General features: G+C 33.0%; 1 protein-coding gene and 1 long non-coding RNA gene across 2 annotated transcripts; one reads left to right on the top strand and one right to left on the bottom strand.

The window, feature by feature from the left end:
* Positions 1 to 10,320: 10,320 nt before the first annotated feature.
* On the top strand, positions 10,321 to 14,418 carry LOC139502103 (cerebellin-1-like). Its single transcript, XM_071291466.1, has 3 exons — positions 10,321 to 10,451; positions 12,797 to 13,093; positions 13,968 to 14,418. Exons 1-3 carry the CDS (start codon positions 10,346 to 10,348, stop codon positions 14,399 to 14,401), a joined length of 837 nt encoding a protein of 278 aa, XP_071147567.1. The 5' UTR covers positions 10,321 to 10,345; the 3' UTR covers positions 14,402 to 14,418.
* Positions 14,419 to 18,608: 4,190 nt separating this feature from the next.
* Positions 18,609 to 20,865, bottom strand: LOC139500581 (uncharacterized). Its single transcript, XR_011658307.1, has 3 exons — positions 20,759 to 20,865; positions 19,613 to 19,905; positions 18,609 to 18,694 (listed from the first exon to the last, which is right to left on the bottom strand). It is a non-coding gene; the product is annotated as an uncharacterized lncRNA (long non-coding RNA).
* Between the last annotated feature and the right edge of the window lie 1,114 nt (positions 20,866 to 21,979).

Here is a 21,979-nt window from a genome sequence, read left to right as displayed (position 1 = left end):
GAACGCCATACTAATTTCCAAATTGTACACAAGAAACTAAAATTAGAATAATACAAGACTAACAAAGGCCAGAGGCTCCTGACTTGGGACAGGCGCAAAAACGCGGCGGGGTTAAACATGTTTGTGAGATCTCAACCCTCCCCCTATACCTCTAATCAATGTAGAAAAGTAAACGCATAACAATACGCACATTAAAATTCAGTTCAAGAGAAGTCCGAGTCTGATATCAGAAGATGTAACCAAAGAAAATAAACAAAATGACAATAATACATAAATAACAAATATGTTTACGCTCTCTATGATAAACATTATTGTTAAAAAATCTAGATATGAATGTTTTTTTTCTTTTTTCAGTGTGCTGTTCTGGCTATTTGTTACCATGACAAATTCAACGGACATCATGAATTTTGTGATCGAGAAGATGATACAGCGGCGTATGCCTGTTGTTATATTTGTGGCATTTTTGGTCATAGTCGGAATCATTGGTAACCTTCATGTACTGGTTGTCTTTCGGAACATTTCAGATAGGAATTCAACTTACCCGCTTTTTGTAAAAATATTAGCAGTAGTAGATTTAGTGACATGTGTTGTTCATATGCCATTAGAAATTGTTGACTTGCTGGTACCCTACTCTTGGTTCATAACAAATGGTTGTAGAATATTTAGATTTAATCAAATAGTATTACTAACAATTTCTATAGCAGTTCTAGTGTTAATAGCTATAGAAAGATATAATAGAATATGTCGACCGTTAACCCTACAAATGACAACAAGTAAGGCCAAATGGATAATTTCATATGCGATACTTGTTTCCATCATTTTCTCAATACCGATGTTAATGTTGAATGGCAACCATAAGATACAATTTGAACACAATGTGACCGGTGTGGAATGTTTCATTGCCGACAAATACAGGGATTCGTCTTTTCTCCTCGCTACATATGCAATGTTATGTTTCGGATTCGTCATGTCTGCCGCCATTATCATCGTTGCATATGCTTTGATTACTAGAACAATTTTAAAGCGACGTAATAGTATTATGAGATTCGATTCCGATAGGATAACATCAACGGTGACGTCGTCAGAAATGAAATCAAATTCAAGTTTGAGGTTTTCAAATATTCCGTCTTCGTTTAAGGGAAGTTTGAAGACTACTAAAACACTTTTGATTATTTCATTTCTTTTTGTAATAGTATTCCTCCCATTTGTCATTCTCACTGCCTATATTAGCAGCCAACCTTCATTCAAAACGAAAATGAGTGATCATGAACAAATCCTGTATCATTTTGGGATTCGATTGATCTTGATCAATAATGTAGCTAATCCTTTTATCTATGGTTTCACTGATAACCGATTCCAACGAAATCTGAAGGTACTTTATGGATCGTGTTGTTTACGTCAAAAGTTGAACAAATGCGGCCAATTTTGCAAGCAAATACGCAAATAACATTATGGAATCATAATTCCTATGAAAGGGATACATGATCATCATCTGTTTCCGTATTTTTTGTGAATGATATTCATCATTTATTGCAGCACTCACGTAGTTTTGTATTTATTATTAAATTGTTCTCGTCCCAAATTTCTATGATATATTTACAACTGGGCGTAAAGCAACCAACAATCAATCAATCAAACAATTTTATATATCATTGATTGTTATATACCTGAAATTTATAGCAATTATTTTATCACAGAACACCACCGTTTACCAAACTGTTTGGTATATATCAGTGAAAGGAGATAAATGTATGTTGGTTTTTTATGTCACCTTGACGGAGGTCGGGTGACATATTGTCATTGTCCCATTCTTTTTTTTTTTATTCATAATGATTATTATTCCAAACTTTTTGGTCCAGACTATTTCTCGGAATTGTATGGACCAATGATGATGGAACTTTTCCATAATGTTAACCCCCATGTGTAGATGTGCAATCGGCTGTTGGCATTTCCAAGATGGCTGTCGTTGTCATGGAAACAGACAAAATGGGAAAAATCAGAAAGTCTGCCAAATTGAATCAAACTTTGCAGAAATGTTACTATACTTGGCATGTAAAGACATGCCATCCATCTTTTGAACTTTCAAAACGGCCGCCGTTGCCATAGAAACGGTTCAAATGAGAAATTTGCAAAAAGCCTAAAACTTTCTGAAAATTTGAAAAACAACGGAATAATGTATTATATCACATTAATGTGCAATCAATTTAAGTTGATAAATTTCATAATGGCTGCCGTTTAGTGGCAATAGACGTACCAGGGTGACATCCGCTATTGCAATGGCAATTCTAGTTTCATTTGCTTTTCTGATTCTACAAAATATAGATCTTTGAATTTCTAATTTCTGTGAGAAGGTTTTGCAAATAGGAATAAGTCTTCTTGATAGACGAGACATGTTTCGTAATGTCAGGACAAAAATAGCTCGCATTGATCTCTTAAAAGTTGTCAGAGTGTTAACTTGACAAAACAGAATCTATTTTACATGAAATAAACCCTTGTGGTTGACAACAGCAGTCTTTTCACGAACCGAGTTCTGAAGACAACTATTCTCAAGGTCGGCGGTACGGAAATACTGTTCTCCCAAAATTGCATCCAACGACTTATCAATCTCCGATTATTAAAAATTAGCTTTCAACGTGACTTGGTTGGGTTTATTGTAATCGGCACACAAGCGCAGTCCGATCAGCCTTAGTGTAGAGAACAATATGTGCACCCTAGGCTGGATGCCTTTTTTTATATTTATCATTTTGTCAAATTCTAAAAATGTCGAATAAAAGATAAATTATCTGTACATATCTTTTGCCATTATTTTTCACACCTAGTATATCAACATTTAATATTTGTCATGAAAACGAACTGAGAATATAATTCCTGGTTCTTGAACAGATTGTGAAATCAAACTTCATTTTCTTCCAACATGACTAAGCTGAATTCAAAAACGCCTTTCAATGACACAACATTTCACTAAAATTCATAAGGACGAGGAAAGAAGTTTCAATCAGAAAAAGACATTCCCATGCCAAAGTAGATTTGATTTGAGAAAATAAGTTCAGCGTTTTGATAAACAAAATCACTTCATATTGAAAATTATATAGTTGATACCAATGATACAATGACAACAATCAAAATTTTACAAGATAAACAAAGTTTGAAAGGATTAAGGCATTGATTTCGTTCTAAGGTTCAAATATTTGTAAAATGACCAATTAAAATTAAAAAAATAGAACAACCTTGTGGTAATATTTGGAAGAAATAATTACTGTTTAAAAGGAATTTCAAAGCATGTGAGAGAAGCGAATGATACCAAATGGACATTCAAACTCATATATCCACTATCAAATGCATTAAGTGGAAATGATAAAAATTTGATTACTTATAGTCTTTAAAAAAAACAATGCGTGCCACTGCAGCTTCTATGAACGCTATTTGACAAGTTGAAAGGGGAATTGTTAATAAAGATGATTCTTATAATCATCATTTGTATCAAGGATCTTCCACACATTAGTACTACCGTATTCGATTCAAATGTTCTTAACGGTACATTGAAGAGAAAGGAATGTGAATTCAAATATTCTTAAAAGGTAAGCTTCTACATGTAACAGGTGTGATTCTCGATCAGTTTTAACATTTCTTGATACATAATGGTCCTATCATCATTCGTAAAGAGTTTGAACTGGTTGAAAATTGCAGTTTCGGAGACCAAAATTTAAAAAAAATTGACCGATGAGAATATAGAGAATTGGTTCACAGGTACTAAAAGATATGGATGTAATTTATTTTCTATCATGCAATTGAAACGTAAGATTTTTCCACATTTGGTTGGTTGCTGTATCAATACACCTATAGTTTCTAAATTATTACTGTCAATTGGTCTCTTGTTGGAAGTTTTCACATTGACAATCATTCCAAATCATTTATTTTTAAATTGATTGACAAGACAGATGTTTTTGCCACGATTTTATTTATTCTAACACTGAAAGATAAAATATTTTCTTACTTGTAAGTTGATAACTTTTTGTCACTTTTATCTGTACGTATTTCTGTTGACAGGTGTTGAGATAAAATTAGTATAAAGTTAAACCTATTAGGAACTTTTTTTAAATTTCTTTCATCATGTCAATCTTTCATGTACCGCTTGTTGTAATTTGCATGTTGAATTATGGCCAGGCTTTCTTGGAGCTAAATTCTGGTAAGGTATAGTAGAATTTAATAATTACCGGTAGAATGTAAAACAATGATTGTGGAATTTGTTTTTTTGGTAAATATTAAAAAGGACACAAGCACGAATGCTTTTCATTTATTTGTTTATTGATAAAGAATATGTGTCCCTATCCCTAACTGGTTTTCTGTATCGCCAATAACTGAATCAAGACAAAAAAAGTGGAAGTCCATTAAAACAGGTTACTTGTGGAATAATTTGCCAATACCGTTAAGAAATATTACAAATATTAATTCTTTCAAATACAAAATAACAGATCATTTATTGAAATCAACCTAGCTGTATAAATAATATAAAAAACTGATCATGTCATCATGTTTATTTTTTCATCACATTTTATCAAGTTGTATTGAACATTATTATCACACTTGACTTTTTATGCTAATGTATGTATGCAATGTACTAGTATATGTTTGTGTTTTGTTTGATTTTTCATTACGAGGGCCTCAGGGAAGATTAGTTATATAGCTAACTGTGTAACCCTCTTAAAATAAAGTATTGTTGTTGTTGTTGTTGTTGTTGTTGTTGTTACAATCAAACGCTCGACTATATCAGCCAAACGAAGAGAAAACAACTGTCATTGCTGATTTAGGGCAGGGCTTGTCCGAATAATGATGCCATTTATAGGAAAACTTTTTTTAGCTAGCTAATCCGCCAACTCGTATGCAAGCTGTAATTAGTGTTGATAAATTGACAAAATGGGGGAGGAATCCAAACTCAAACTGAGACCAAGCAGATCCACCATATCACCGATTTCCGAAATAAGGAAAACATTCACCGACAAGTTTCTTGACTTTGGGACAGGTACATAAACAAATGTCGAAATTATATATTAGCACAAAAACGTGCCCACTTAATATCGAAAAATTGACATACAAATATAAAATCTTTAAAGCTATTCAGTATAGTTTTTACTTTTGATTCTCTCTCTACTAGTATTACACTCTCTCTCTCTCTCTCTCTCTCTCTCTCTCTCTCTCTCTCTCTTTTGATCTAATCACATCTTAATTTGAAATACAAAATAAATGTGAAACCTTTTGATCTTCAATATTAATCAAATGTTATGGCATGAGTGTTTTGCACATCGCAAAAAAAAAAACTTAGACTCAGCTCACAGGTTTAATTTTTAGTTTGATTACATATTTATTCCCCAGGTAGAATACTTCCTATCTACAATTTTTTTTCGCGTTTTGTGAGTTCAGTTGAACAGATATGCTTGAAGTACTAATATTCGGAGCGGTAACTGTTATAGAGGTGCACCATAATTATTTCATCCTACGCACTGCCCAATGAGTAATGAATTGACAAAATATAGAAACGACTCAATCAAAAAGAAACTTTAGAAATGTAGTATTTCAAATATGGCCATGATCTTTTTCAGGACAAGAAAACGCATGAATTTGGTTGCATGATTAATATCTGACGCATTTAACTTATTTGTATTGTAGGAAATTCAACACCATCCAATCTTCCGGCGGCTTTTTCAACGGCATTACAAAAGACCTTGACTATTGATGCGCAACAGACCCTAGTGTTTGATAAGGTTTTGACCAATGTCGGAAATGGTTACGATTTACAAAGCGGAAAATTTACTGCACCGGTAAAAGGATTATATCTGATTACTGCTACTGCCTTTAATTTTTATCACGTGTCACCTACTCTGGAAATTGTACAAAATAACATTTCACTGGTAGACTTGTATCTTGATGGAAGTGGACATCAAAACTCAGCGATGACACAAACTTTAATTCTTATGTTAAATAAGGGTGATTCTGTTTGGGTGAGAAGTAAAACGGACGCTGCCAAACTTTCCGGTTCAGCTGGACAACCAACAGGAGTGTACAATACCTTCTCTGGATACTGTATCAAAAATGTAGAATAAAACCGGAATCCACCTAAACTTTTGAAATGTTTTTTTTTTTTTTTAAAGATAATTGAAAATGCTTATTTTGATGATTCACATATTGACAAAATATAAAACGAATTTAGTCAAATGATATAGTTTTTAGGTTTTACATAAAAATTAATCTAAATTTTGAACTTATGTAAAAAAAAAATAACAATAAAAAGGTAACGCTGAAAGTAAAGATAACTTGTTAATTATTGCCTACAAGGTGTGTTTAAATTATTTCATTAAATACTGTTCTAAACCAAGTCATTTTAAATGAGATCTACAATTTCATGTTTTTATGAGTAGGAAAGGTTCAATCTCGTACCAAATGCAGCTATTGGAAACATGTGTGGTTCGCAGTTTGTTTTTACGTCTAGTTGGGTATTGGTGGTTGGTTTGGCCTGTTGTATTATCCAATTGTATGCCCCATTTATGTATTAACAACATATTTGTTACGTTCGGAGGACTTGTTTTTCAACAGACTGTCGGCATTCCAATGGAAACAAATTGTGCCCCTATTCATGACAACTTGTTTCTTTATTATTATGAGGCTGACTTCATACAGGAACTTCTTAGGAAAGAAAGATAAGAAGTTAGCAATATCCTTTAACTCTACTTTCCGCTATATAGATGATGTTCTTTCACTAAATAATTCAAAATTTGGTTACTATGTTGAACGCATCTATCCCATCGAACTAGAGATATAGGATACTACAGATACAGTTAAGTCGGCCTCATATCTTGACTTACATCTAGAAATTGACAATATGGGTCGGTTGAAAACCAATATTTACGACAAAAGAGATGGTTTCAGCTTTCCAATTGTGAACTTTCCATTTCTAAGTGGCAACATTCCAGCAGCACCTTCATACGGGGTATATATCTCTTAATTGATACCATATTCCCGTGCTTGTATTTCCTATCATGTTGACATCATCCCTTCGTAGATTTCACGGACGCCATCACGCGTTGTACCGTTATGGAATAACCATTTCACAAATGATATCGGATATGTTACTTATGACTACAATCCCCTTCCCTTTCATGAATGTGACCTACCGAATTAGACCATTTACCGGATTTGTTATCGCATAAGCAACACGACGGGTGCCACATGTGGAGTAGGGTCTGCTAGCCCTTCCGGAGCGCCTAAGATCACCCCTAGTTTTTGGTGGGGTTCGTGTTGCTTATTCTTTAGTTTTCTATGTTGTGTCATGTGTACTATTGTTTGTCTGTTTGTCTTTTTCATTTTTAGCCATGACGTTTTCAGTTTATTTTCGATTTATGAGTTTGACTGTCCCTCTGGTATCTTTCGTCCCTATTTGATGGACATTCCGTCCGTCCATCTGTCCCCCTTAATGTTAAAATGTTAGGCAAGGTAGTTTTTTACATGACGTTTAAGTCCAGTCAAGCTAATACTTAGTACACATGCTCCTTATGATATGATCTTTCTTAATGTAAATTTAGATTTTTTACCCCAATTTCACGGTCCTCTGAACATACTATGTAGCAAATGAAAGTGCGAGTTGAACATCCGTGTACTATGGACTCATTCTAGTTTTCGGCTATTCCAGTTATTATTGTTCATGTATTATCAACTTTTTTATGGCTAGCAACATGAACCTAGCGAAAAATTATTAAGGTTATGTTTTTTTGTTTACAAGAAGATGTCAAACTTTTGTTCCAAAAATAAAATTTCGGTTTCAAATTATCGAAAATGTCTGCAACAAAAGCTTAAAGTGTGCGTCATAATTTCGAAAAAGATTCTCTGTACAAGGTGTTTATACCTCGAAAACTTATGAAGGTGGTTGAAATAAAATATTAAGACTTGATAAACATGAATGAATGATGCAATACTTCAATTAGACTTCAGAAAAAAATATTTTTGTCGGAAGAAACCCGGCTAAAAAGATAATGTAATTTGCTTTTTTCATAAGGATGTTACGATTATATAGATTAATTTATAAAAAGCCCTTAAAATAAAATTTCTATCAAATCATATAATTTTTTTATAAGAGATTAAGTACTGAGTGTTCAAGTCTGGTATAGATTTTGATGAATAATCTTTTTATTAATTTCTCAATTGTTTTCGAAATATTTTAGATAGAAGTGTATGGTTTTTTTTTGTCAGATTCCAGAAAAGTTTACACCATTTTGTTTCAATTAAAAGATGGATGAACATCTTAATGTACGGACGGAAATCTTTCCAACTAAATAAGAAACTGAAGAATTTAAATTTGGTCACTTAGGTCTTGTTCCGACCGGCATTACAACTCTTCTCCAATGGACATCTTTAGGCTATGCTGAATGTACACGTATATAGTCACGTCAGGTCGGAATGGGGACATTAAAACCAGTTCATCGTGTAAATAGAGTATTTGGTACATACTGAAAACTTGCAACTTTTCTGATGTCTTGTTGTGAAATTTCTGTCTCTATCCATGGTGTTGAAATATTGATTGTAAGCATTTTTCACATGAAAGTAAACCAGTCTGGAAAATTTTTACTTGCCCTGAAAGTCGCAATGATTATTGAAATATTTTACTGTAAGCATTGACAAAAAATGTATGATCCTTAGCATATGTATCACAACACAAATGATAACTGTGGTATTAGTTTATGTGAATTAATAAAAGGATGTAACGAGTTAGCATAATTGTGACATTAACCAAACAGGAAACCAAACAAATGACAATTTTGAAATGATTTTTTTTTTCTCTAGCTAGTAGGTACATGCACTTAATTTTGAGGCCAGCGATTAAAGATACGAAAACTTCATAATAGTAAGATTAACTATTGAATTGTTTGTACTACAAAATAACTATCATATAGTTAATAAAATGTTATTTGAAATAAATCAACAAATTTTCTATTTTATTTGTCAAAAAGTCATGAAAGTCTTCAGCCATTTCAATTAATCTACACTGCCTGATCCATATTATTCATAAGCCATTTATTTTTGTTTGGCTCTTGAAGCTTCTTCTCCACCAAATGACTTGCCTAGACCAGCAATTGGAGTGGCCTTCCATTTGAAACACCTCTTTCCCAAAGGTAACCAGCAACAACTTCACCATGATGTTTGTGAGTTACATGTCTGTTACCTGATTTTAACAAATAAATGACTGAAGTTTTAGGGTCAAATTCCATTACACTTACACCCTTTACTACAATTTGAATTTTGAGATTTTTCTGAGTTGAATTGCTTCTCGGTGGACTTTCACTGCTTTTCAGCTGCTTGTGGTAAAGATATTATCAGCATTGTTTCAATAAGGACTTTAATACTTTTAAGGGAGTAATATTGGTGTCTTTACAAAAGGTTACCATTCACAACGAATGTGTAGTTGTCCTTCCGGAATGAAACATATACTTTTGATGTTCATCATTCCTCTTGTGCCGTTTTTTATTCCTCATAAACTAGCCTTTTTATACTGACCGCGTAGTAAAATTATCATTCAAAATTTGTTTTTGTTTTTGGAAATAAACACAGTCTTATTCACATTAAATTAATTTATTTTATTTGGTTGTAAACCCCAACCTCAATGATATTGACTTTTTTTTGTGGTGGTGAGATTGTATTGGTGGAATAAGATGGAATACCAAGAGAGAACCAACGACCGTTTGCAGGAAAACTGACAGTTTTTTTTAAGTACAATTGGAGTCAGACACATGTACACCTGTCATGCACGGGATTCGACCAAATCACTTCCTTTATATGTATTGATAGCTATACTCTAGTAACATTGTTCTTTTACCTAGACCACTCCCATTTGATGAAATGATCGCCTGTCCTACCAGAATCTATTTTTAAAATGTATGAAGTGAAAAAATCAAACTAACATGAAAAAAAACAATCAAACTTTGAAACTGAATCATCCCAAAAAATTACAGTTACAACGTGGAAGAAGAAAACATTGAGCCATGATCAAATGTAGTTGCATCAAGCTATGAAAGTATTCAAGTATGTCTACTCTTTCCGAGTTCCTAGTTCCGTGTACACTACCTTATACTTTTTGCCCTCCTCAGGTTAATTATTTTAAGAAAGTTAACTGTTTTAATTTATATTTTATTTTTGGTAGGAGGGGGTCACCAACGCTGTCCAAATAATAGATTATCACCTAAGCATTGTATGTGAAATATTTATTTCAATCTTCTTTACTTTTATGTTGTCCTCCTTATCAATTCGATAAGTCAGTTATTAGGTTATGTCTGAAAATTGGAAGACGGTCAGCCATACTAACATGATTAAATTGGTTGTTATTCTTACATGTGTTTTCCAAATATGGCCTAAATGCTGTAATTCCCTTACTACAGATAATGGGAATGATGTTATTTTACGACGACTTGGTAAGTTACATTTAGTTCGTATCTCTATTCCTTAATTTTGCAAAGGAAGAGGTCCGGTAAGGGTCGATTTTGGCCTCAAATTTCAAGTTCATCTGACGAAAGATTTTAGACACTTGTTAAACCCTTAAGTGTCTATTTCAGTTGATTCAATATGTATATTTAAAAGATTTTGACTGATTTACTCATTAAAAACGCTCCGATTCTAGCTCAAATATGAAAAATCTATCAAATATGCTCAAACATGTAATTTTTCAGTTGGTTTTTGTCAAAAATGAAAGTGTCCGCATCCGTGTTTATCCTCAACCTTTATATATGTTATGTATTATCATCAAATACAACTACATTTCAATATTAAGAATGAGCACGAATGCGGCCACTTTCATTTAAGACAGAAACTGTCTAAAATTTAACTAAAATGCTAAAATTTTGAAGATTTCAGTAATTTAGTATGACTTAATGATGCTAGTGCCCGATATACATGTATGTGCATTGTATTGTCAAAAACAGCCCATATTTATTTAGCAGAAGCATTCTACTGTCTAATAAATAACTTAAAGTATACATTTTAACAATTTTGTAACACTGCTATATTTTGGGGCCAAAAAGGGATGTCACTGAACCTACTCCTTTTAACACGACCTTGACTTCCAATGATGGTCTTAACACGAAACACACCATTAAATATACAATACTGGCAAAAAGCATTTATAAAGTATTTGTAAAGAGTTTTTTTCCGGCGGTCAGTTGTAGCTAGGACCTAGAAATATTCATATATCAATAAATACCAGGATTCAAATTTTCAACACTAGACGCGTGTTTCGTACCCAAAAGTCTCACCATGTGTTGCTCAAAAAAAAAAAGGTTTAAAAATTCAAAACAATGTACCAACATGAAGAACATTGAGACGTCTTGCAAAATACAGCCAAAGTAATTTATTTCAAGGGTAGAACATTCTTAGTATTTCGAAAAAATCAAAGATTTTTTAAACAGTGTATTTATATTTATTACCATATCAATGATAATTCGTGTCAACACAGAAGTTTTAACAACTAGACTAGTTATACCCTCATTAGTAAACTGGCAACGGCATCTATCCAGTGCGTTTTAATACACTCGTCATTATTACCAGGATATGAAGTTCTAGAACATAGTACATTTTCAAGGTCGAAATTAGTAATTATACTGTAGATTAAAATACCAAAACATTGGTATATAATTCAATTCGATTATGAAGCGGAAACAAAATTAAAGATCTGAAGATAATGTGTTGACCGTATTAAACATGTTATTTTAGACATACACAGAGGTTCATAATGACAAAGAAATAAATCCATGATAAAATAGGTTAGTATGTTAAGTCCGCATTGGGATACAAATACCTCAGTCATTTCTGTGACTCGGTGCTTATACATTCCGTCACTGTGTTATTGTGCTATAGTTAATTTCTATAATCTTGTATTTCGTTTTTGCTAATGTGCTTTGTCTATTTACCTATTTGGTTTTCTTTGTTATATTATGTTTTTGTTTTTATATTGATTAATATTATAACACATTGTTGACTGTTGTACCCCTATTTTTCACATATTATGTCTGTTTGTTTTGTTCACACATCGTTGTCATTATAATGGAATTTTTATGCGACTGTCATAAAAGTGAGCGGTTAGGTAAGCTTTAAAACACGGTTTAATCCACCATTTTCTAATTGCCTGAACCAAGGCCTAGACAAAATTTTCAATATCATTCTCTTAAAGAGTATAGATAGACACAATCTGGTGCAAACACAGCAGCAATACCAAGAAAAAAAGTAAAATAACAAAAATACCGAACTCCGAGTAAAATTCTAAACGGAAAGTGCCTAAGCTAAAGACAAAATCGAAAGCTCAAACACATCAATCGAATGGGTAACAACTGCCATATTCCAGGAGTTTTCTTCTTATTAAATGCTTGAAATCAATTATCATATATTATTTTATCATTATTTGGAGTCAGGCTAGTTTTTGATATCTCAACCCTTATGAATTTTTATTTTAATGTGAGGATAAAAAACATACCCTGTTGAAGACAGTAGCTTGACTTATAATGGTTTACTTTTATAAATTGTGACTTGGATGGGGAGTTGTCTCATTTGCATTCATACCACATCTTCCTATATCCATTATATCAATTCCGCAAAAATACTTTGTTCCAACTTATAATATTATAATAGATTAAAATTAATTTCAAGCATTTAAGAAGAACAAGACTCCTTTAATGTGATATAAAACATTTTTGAAATTATTTCACTATCACGGAAGACACGAATGTTTTTGAGATACATGATGATTTATCAGTTTATTTTTTAATAGATTTTCTCGAAAGGAGGATGGAGCGTTTAGAGAAGGAAAATTATGATCTTAAAAAGGAAAACAAGCACACCAGGACAGTTTTACAGAAGTGTTTGAGTACCGTCTGTGGTGCAGTTGACAATTTAAATCCCCAAAAGAGAGGAAATCAAAATCGTTCATCCAGTAATAACACACTGGTTCCAACGCCAAACCAGAGTATAAGTATTGTCAAACCGACAGGTATTCAACACGATGTAAATAACAATTCAGGGATCAACCCAATCGGGCAAGAGTTGAAAAAGAGGCTTTTGTTGGGCAGTATGTATACCATTAATTATGTATTTTAGCTACAATCCAATTCCTGTTCAGTTTTACGGACGCCATCACGAGATAGGTGACTGTTATGGAATACTGATCCACGGATGATGTGGGATATTTTCCAATTAGCGGAAGCACAGTCCCGTCCACTTTCCCCCGAATGCGACCTACCAAATTAGACTGATCACTGGTATTGTACTTCCATTAACAACACGTTGGGTGTCACATGCGAAGAAGGGTCTGTTTAACATTTCGGAGTAGCCGAGATCACCCCCAGTTTTTGTTTTGTTCATGTTGTTCAGTCTTTTCTGTGTTGTGCTTTGTGAAGTGTTGTTTTTCGGTAAAAAAATTTCGTGTTTTACTATGCAACTGATGTTTTCCTGATATTTAATATATATTTGATATCCTTCGACTTTCTTTTGTAAGCCATCGATGCATGAGGACTGAATCACACGAAGAGCCATACAGGATAAGTCCCTGATCGAAGTACTAGTGTAAATAGAAATTTTAGACTAGCTTTTCTTAGTCTTTTAAATCGTTCTATTAGAAGCATGTCTGAAAGAAAGATTTCTCTTTTCAAAACTTTTTTTTTTTGGAGTGTGAAATATTTCAAGAAAAACAATAGCATGCATACAAATATTACATCAATTTATGATAATTATATGAAATAACGTATATTAATTATACGTTGAATGAAAAAAAGAACAATTTTGTCTCTTGGATTAATAATGGAACTATTAATAACTGTTAACCGAATATGTATATGCTGACATTTTTTCTAGCGTGAAAATATTATTTTACATTATTTTTGTTATATTAAAATAAGAGAAAACATGGTACTTTTCACAATTAGTTAACATACATTTTGTTTTAGGTCTAGCTCCAGATACAATACAACATGTTGCATTCAGAGCATACACGTCTAAACCAATTAGCAGCCTAGGGGCACACCAGATTGTTGAATATGACAATGTTCCATTAAACGTAGGCAATGCTTATGACGCCCGACATGGACATTTTATATCCCCACTCAATGGGATGTATCTGTTTTCGTTTAGTGTGATTGCAGAGCCATCTAACAGGATTGCACTATGGATTGTGCTTAACGGTAACCAGATCGACGCTATATTTGCTGGTGGAACTGGTATCAATATACATACTTCACAGACCAAGGTTTTTCCAGTTCTTCTAAAGAAAGGAGATATGGTTTGGGTTAGAACACAACCTGGATATGAAGGCGAGCATTTATATGGATATCCTAAATACCAGCATAATATGTTTGCCGCTGTACTATTGTATTCACTGTAATTCCATGAATAAATAGAAAATCTAGAAAAAAAAGGTCATCAAATTGTGCTCCGTTATTTTTTTTTTAATTTTCATGAGTTAGATATATTTGTTATTTTACTTTTTTTAAGTGCCATCTAAACAGAATGCTCTAAAATGTTACCAGATCGATATTTTTTTTTGGCTGACGGACAAGGTCTCAATATCTATACGTCATAGACCAAAGTTTCTCCAGTTCTTCTACAGCAAGGATATATTATTTGGGTTAGAACACGTTTTTGATTGAACAGTTAATATTTGTATGGATATTCTGAAGTCAGGCATAACATGTTTGCCGCTGTACTCTTGTTCTGTAATTCCACTGTTTTCGTCGTATTATAGATAAAATAGTTGGCTATTAAATCAGTTGTTATATGTTACAGTGTCGCCTAGGTTTAAAACGTGAGTATACCGCACGTTCTTGTTCGTTCTTTTAAAAGACATCTCTTTTCCTCCAATGTTTTTATATTAGTTCGTAAACACATCTTTTTCTGACCTGTGACCCAAATCATGATCACGAAAAAGAGGCGAAATATATCAAACCCGTAAGTCATGTTAAAAAACCCAGATATGTATTAGTTTGCGTCAATAGAATGGCTAATCTTAGGCCTTAACTTTAGTTTCTTCTCTTTGATAAAGAGTTACTGCTTTTAAACCATGGATTTGGAATGGTGAAATTGATCATATACATGTACTATATTTCATAATCTAATTGTCCGTAATGAAATGAGTACGAGGACGACTGATATTGAAAATTGGTTATGGGGTATCAATCCATGACACACAAAAAAAAGATATGGGGTATCCATCTATTACACGCAAAGAAAGGCTATGGGATAGCCATCCATAACACACAAAAAGAGAATATGGGGTATCCATGCAACACAAACAAAGAAAGGATATAGGATATCACAAAGAAAGAATATGGGGTATCCATGCATAACACACAAAGAAAGAATATGGGGTATCCACCATCAACACACAAAGAAAGAATATGGGGTATTCATCCACAAAACACAAAGAAAGAATATGGGATATCCATCAATAACACACAAAGGAAGGATATGGGATAAACATCAATAACACATAAAGAAAGGATATGGGGTATCCATCAATAACACACAAAGACAAGATATGGGGTTCCATCAATAACGCACAAAGAAAGGATATGGGATAGCAATCCATTACACACAAAGGAAGGATATGGGGTATCCATCCATAACACATTAAGAAAGGATATGGGGTATCATCAATAAAACACAAAGAAAGGATATTGGGTATCCATCAATAAAACACAAAGAAAGGATAGGGGATAACCACTAATAACACACAAAGAAAGGATATGGGGTACATTGTATCCATCAATAACATACAAAGAAAAGATATGGGGTATTCATTCACAACACACAAAGAAAAAATATGAGGTAACCATCAAAAACACACAAAGAAAGGATAAGGGATAGCCATCAATATACACAAAGAAAGGATATAGGATAGCCATCAATAACACACAAATAAAGGATATGGGGTATCCATCAATAACACATAAAGAAAGGATATGGGATATCCATATATAACACACAAAGAAAGGATATGGGGTATCCATTAATTACACACAAAAAAATGATATGGGATATCAATCCATTACACACAAAAGAAGGATATGGGGTATCCATCAATAACACACAAGGAAAGGATATTGGGTATCATCAATAACACACAAAGAAAGGATATGGGGTATTCGTCCATAGCACACAAAGAAAGGATATGGGATATCATTAATAACACACAAAGAAAGGATATGGGGTATCCATCAATAACACACAAAGAAAGGATATGGGATAGCCATCAATAACACACTAAGAATGGATATGGGGTATCTATCCATAACACACTAAGAAAGGATATGGGGTAGTCATCCACAACACACAAAGAAAGGATATGGGATAGCCATTAATAACACACAAAGAAAGGATATGGGATAGCCATCAATAACACACAAATAAAGGATATGGGGTATCCATCAATAACACACAAAGAAAGGATATGGGATATCCATAAATAACACACAAAGAAAGGATATGAAGTATCCATCAATTACACACAAAAAATGATATGGGATAACAATCCATTACACTCAAAAGAAGGATATGGGGTATCCATTTATAACACACAAAGAAAGGGTTTGTAGTATCATCAATAACACACAAAGAAAGGAAATGGGTTATCTATCAATAACACACAAAAAAGGATATGGGATATCCATAAATAACACACAAAGAAAGGTTATGGGGTATCCATCAATAACACACAAAGAAAGGTTATGGGGTATCCATCAATAACACACAACAAAAAGATATAGGGTATCAATCCATAACACACAAAGACAGAATATGGGAATATTCGTACGGATATGCTAATTAAAGTCTTTTCTGCCATTTTACTCTTGATCTGCAATTCCACTAGTGAAACTATTTTCGTCGTATTAAAGATCATTAAAAAGTTCGCCATTACATCAGTTGTTATATGTTACAGTGTCGTCTAGATTTTAAACGTGAACATACCACACGTTCGTCACTGTTCGTGTTCGCTCTTACTGTTCGTGTTCGATTTTTTCTGACCTGTGACCCAGATCATAATTACGAAAAAGAGGCGAAAGATATCAAGCCCGTAAGTAATATATAAAAAAACATATATATTAGTTTGCGTCAATAGAGTGGCTTATCTCAGGACTTAATTTGAGTTTCTACTCATGTTTCGTCTCTTTGATAAAGAGTTGAGGATTTAAACCATTGGTTATGAATGGCAAAGATTAATCCTATACATGTATCATATTTTATAATCTAATTGCCCGTAATGAAATGATATTATCTACGATGTTGACTGATATCAAAGAAAAAGAAAGTATTTGAGGTATCCATCATTAAAACAAAATCAGTACATGTAAGGTAAACAACACATCAAAAACAAAGGGACAGCTCTTTTGTTGCTGTTCTTCATCTTGTAGCTTAATGCCGCTCCGCCCATTTCCTTTGTTATGGCATCACATAACATAATTTATCACAAGATATTTTACTTGCGAATACGAGTTACACAACGGATGGCACTCGTAAATAGAAGAACAAAAGCAGCTTACAAAAATGGAATATCTGAGTACACCCTCGTTTTGTTTAAAGAAGAGGGCGAGGGGAGGGAATCTTATATATTTTCAGTTTACTGTTTTATATAGTGCTTTATTCTACAGATCTTTGCATTTATTTTTTTCGGAGAGATGACTTAACTCTGTAAGAATGACTGCGCTGATTCCACAGAGGACATAGAAGTTGTTTGTCATCCTGTTTGGTTGAAAATCTAGCCTGGTGATGTTTAAACATGCAATTGTGTAAATTCTTATTTAAATGATGATTGACCATGCTGACACTCGATTACATATAAGGAAAGAAATATTTTAGCGCCAGAAAACTCTAATGTGTTTATCTTATATGCGAGTGATTGTATGTCTTTTACTAGATATGTAAGACGATCCCCTGATGATGACAGATAGGCTCAAATGCAAAATTGGACATGTAAGTTCAGATTGAGAGAAATACAACCGGTCCTCAAATCAATCCAACACAACACTCTAACTAGGGCGTTGTAAGTATCATATAGAATATACTTAAACAAAAACTGTTTATAAAGATGCTATATTTTTAAATATCTTTTGTGAGTAAATAAGTGACAACCGGTCCTCAAATCAATCCAACACAACACTCTAACTAGGGCGTTGTAAGTATCATATAGAATATACTTAAACAATAACTGTTTATAAATATGCTATATTTTTAAATATCTTTTAATGACGTGTTATGCTGAATAAAGCAGAAATCCACCAAATGAGTTAAGATGATAGTTTTTTTATCCATACAACTGGTGACCTTCCGTTCCTTGTGCAGCGCGTAACCAGACCATATCTCCTTCTTTGAGAAGCATCGGAAACGTATTGGTTTGAGAGACATTGTCAGTTCTTCCATCCGCATAGAGAGTATTTACAAGATTACCATTGCTAACCAGATCTATAAATATTTCGTCATTACTCTCTGTGTAAATGCTGACTGATAAAACATATACTCCAGTAGTTGGAGCAGTAAAATGTCCATGGCGTACATCGAAACCATTCCCGTCATTCAACAACACTTGATATATTCTAAGGTTGATGACCTCCAAGGCTACCAATGGTTTTGGACAGATATGCAAGAAAGGCAATCTTTGTCGATGTAGTCGTAGGTGTTGGTACTATAAAAATATAAATATGAAGCCATCGTCTTTTTGATTTTTTCATTCGGTAAGAAATTTTTCTGAAAAGAAGGTCTTATAACCTTATGCATGGTTATTTAAATAGATTTTTTTATTATCTTTTTGTCAATATTTTTTATTATTTGTATAAAAGGGAAGTAGCGGTCAATTAAAGAAAAGTTGAGTTAGTACAATTAAAAGAGTATATGTTTTGTACTAAGATTTAACTTCGAACAATTAAAAGCTAGCTACCGAATGGATAAACAATAACCTCCAATATTCAGCTCTCATCGAAAGGTAGTCTAATCGATTAACGGAGTAAATTTACAATTCACCCTATTCAGCATATGTGACGTATTATGACTGTTTGTTTTGCTTTACCATCATTGTCGTTATAATTGCATTGTATGCGACTGTCATGCAAGTGAGATGTTTAGTTAGCTATAAAACGAGGTTCACTCCACCATTTTCTACATAAAAAATGCCTGTATGAAGTCGGGTATAAGACAGTTGTTATCCATGCGTTTGATGCGTTTGAGCTTTTTGATTTGTCATGTGATTAGGGGCTATCCGTTTTTAATATTCTTCGGAGTTCGATATTTTTTATGTACTTTTTATAGAGCGAAATTCATACAAATCTCTATCATTCTTCCAGATGATTAATGGACGATCAATGTTCAATGTATTGGTATGACTTTGGGCCGAGCCAAAAAATCTTACAACTGATTAATAGAAATCGATGTTGTAAATTTTTAAGGCGAATTGATCGACAATGTTAATATTGTTCTGGTAGAACACAGCCTCCTTCCACTATAAGCCTCATTATACCATGTATATGTGACCATATTTTCAGCGAAAGCACTGTAGCAGCTTTTTGTTTTTTACACTTAAATTTATTACTCTTTTGAGTATACTCACAAGTATTGCTTAGTAATAGTCGTTTGTAAACACGTTTATCCTCTACCAACTGAATTGTATTGGCTATTTCAGTGTTATTATCTCGAGATAAAGTTCCGTTCTTCTTGTCTGTGTGGAATTTCACTCTCTCTGTCATTGATTTTAGATAACCATTCATTGTCTGTCCTGCAGGATCATCAAGCTTTTTAAATTTCTGTGTATTTACAGGCTTGGAAGAACATTTAGTTTTCGGTTTTCGTCCTTTAAAACTATGTTTTCTTTTTGGAGATGTTCAACGTTCTTTTCAAGACTATCTGAAAATTTAGAATTATAGATGAACCTTACACTTTTTGAACATAATTCCTGACCAAAAGCATTATATGTAAATTAAGGTATGTCTTTTTTTTTTAAATAATTATGGTTTGTTAGGTTTAACGAAAACAAACCGGGAAGTGTATAGCGCATTTGTAATCAAGGACACTGGATATTTATAAGATAGGAATTGTCTAGCGTATACAAGTCAAATGTACTATAATATGATTATTGTTAACATACTTAATTAACCCATTAAAAAACGCTTGATGTTTTCAAAATATAAAAGACCCTTGACAGAATTAACGAATTAAAGTAAATTGAATAGTTTAAACGGGTTCTATCGCTTCTACACCAGCAATTAAGTCTTAACTACTTATATAATAAATTAATGTGCACTTTATAGGTTAAAAAGAAATTATCTATTCGTCAAACTATTCCACACGACTAGAAAATCAGTGTCGAAGATCCTTCTGACTAAGACAACATTGTATGCGTTGTGATTATAAATTGTGTCTTTATGACAGTCTTTTACAATTGAATTGCATATCGATAGCTAAGAACTTCAGTGTTGAAAAAGACCACCAATTTATACAATAGTTTAAGGTTATTGAAAATTTAAGAACAAGATATATATTACGTACTTCTGATTTTGTGGAAATTTATATATCAATAACATGCCAGTTAATAAGACATCTTTATTTCGAAGGTGTATCTATAACTTAACTTGCTTATTCACTCAACTGTCTATGTTGTTGAGGGTTCTGTAAATATATTAAAAGATTTATAGGCATCACTTATGAATTATCAACCAATCACTAATTTTAATTAAGGTACAACCTAAAATATGCTTACCAAGGCGTTGCAGAATTTGAGATATGTGTTCTTCTCTGACAGCACATTCACAGTTGTTAACTTGACGGAGAAATCCTACAAAGAAAATTACCGTCAATGCTACCATGTTTACTTCTTTAAGATTACTTGTCGATTGAACTAGAATACTACAGAGTTTTCTTTATATCTTATCTTTAATAACAAAGTTAAGGTCTTACTGATAGCTTTTAAACTGGTAAAACCAGATGTTTATTTGAAGGTAGTCAAAATCTACAAATATTAAGTAAATTATTGGACAATTTGAAACAGCTACCGAAATTCGCGTTCATTTCGCAAAGGGTTATGATCCAGACTTGGACTGGTTAAATCTTTGTGTGCGTTTCACAGCCTTGTAGAATGCATTCAAATTAACAGTGATATATTCTTGTCGCCTATACAAAAAATAGACATCTGAGTTAATTGCATATATAAGGTTCTGTGTATAACAAATAAAAGCATCGTTGATTATCACTTACTAGATTGTTCTGTAAACATAAATTAGATTCATTTTTTTGTCTGGTCATACTATTACACCTGTAAATTTTTAATCCTATGCAGATATTGCAAGATATATATTATCCACCCTTCACTACACTAAGCAGTCTCACAGCAATCTCATATTTTACTAGACCATGGTTCCATTAGCAACTGCAATGTGAGATAATAAATGAATATAAAATGTTTGACGTAAAGATATGTATATATCCATGAAAGCATGACATTGGGTAATTAGTAAAAGTAATTCACCTGAAATAAAACAACCCAACGATTCCGTTCCTCTACCGGGTACCCGTGTACATTAATTTCCAACTCAATATTGCTGAGTCTTTTATAGTCTAATATCGTATTATCCCCGTCTATGTTATCATCAACCTATAAATAAAGGTAACAGTAGTTTATCGCTGTTCGAAACTCATAAAACGATAGAAAAAAACAAATCCGGGTTACAAACTAAAACCGAGGGAAACGCATTAAATACAAGAGAACAACGACACAACAATAAAATGTAACACACACAGAAACGAACTAAGCGTTACACAAAATCCGATATGAATAGAAAATATCACATCAAATCTAAATACATGAATTTTGGATAGAAAAGTACCGTGACACGTCTTATAGTAATGTGAATCCACACTCAAACATAAGAGGAAACAAACGACACAACAGTAACACAACGCTAAAATGCAACACACAAGGAAA

This window comes from Mytilus edulis, chromosome 13, assembly GCF_963676685.1.
Source record: "Mytilus edulis chromosome 13, xbMytEdul2.2, whole genome shotgun sequence".
Taxonomy (NCBI): Eukaryota; Metazoa; Mollusca; class Bivalvia; order Mytilida; family Mytilidae; genus Mytilus; species Mytilus edulis.
The sequence above is the reverse complement of the archived record's forward strand: the minus strand, read 5'-3'. Positions and strand labels throughout refer to the sequence as shown.

Excerpts from the sequence above, each read along its gene's own strand:
- LOC139502103 (XM_071291466.1), top strand. The coding sequence starts at position 10,346 with ATGATTAAATTGGTTGTTATTCTTACATGTGTTTTCCAAATATGGCCT. Across the intron at positions 10,452-12,796 it reads TGTTATTTTACGACGACTTG|ATTTTCTCGAAAGGAGGATG; the intron begins GTAAGTTACATT and ends ATTTTTTAATAG. Across the intron at positions 13,094-13,967 it reads AAAGAGGCTTTTGTTGGGCA|GTCTAGCTCCAGATACAATA; the intron begins GTATGTATACCA and ends ATTTTGTTTTAG.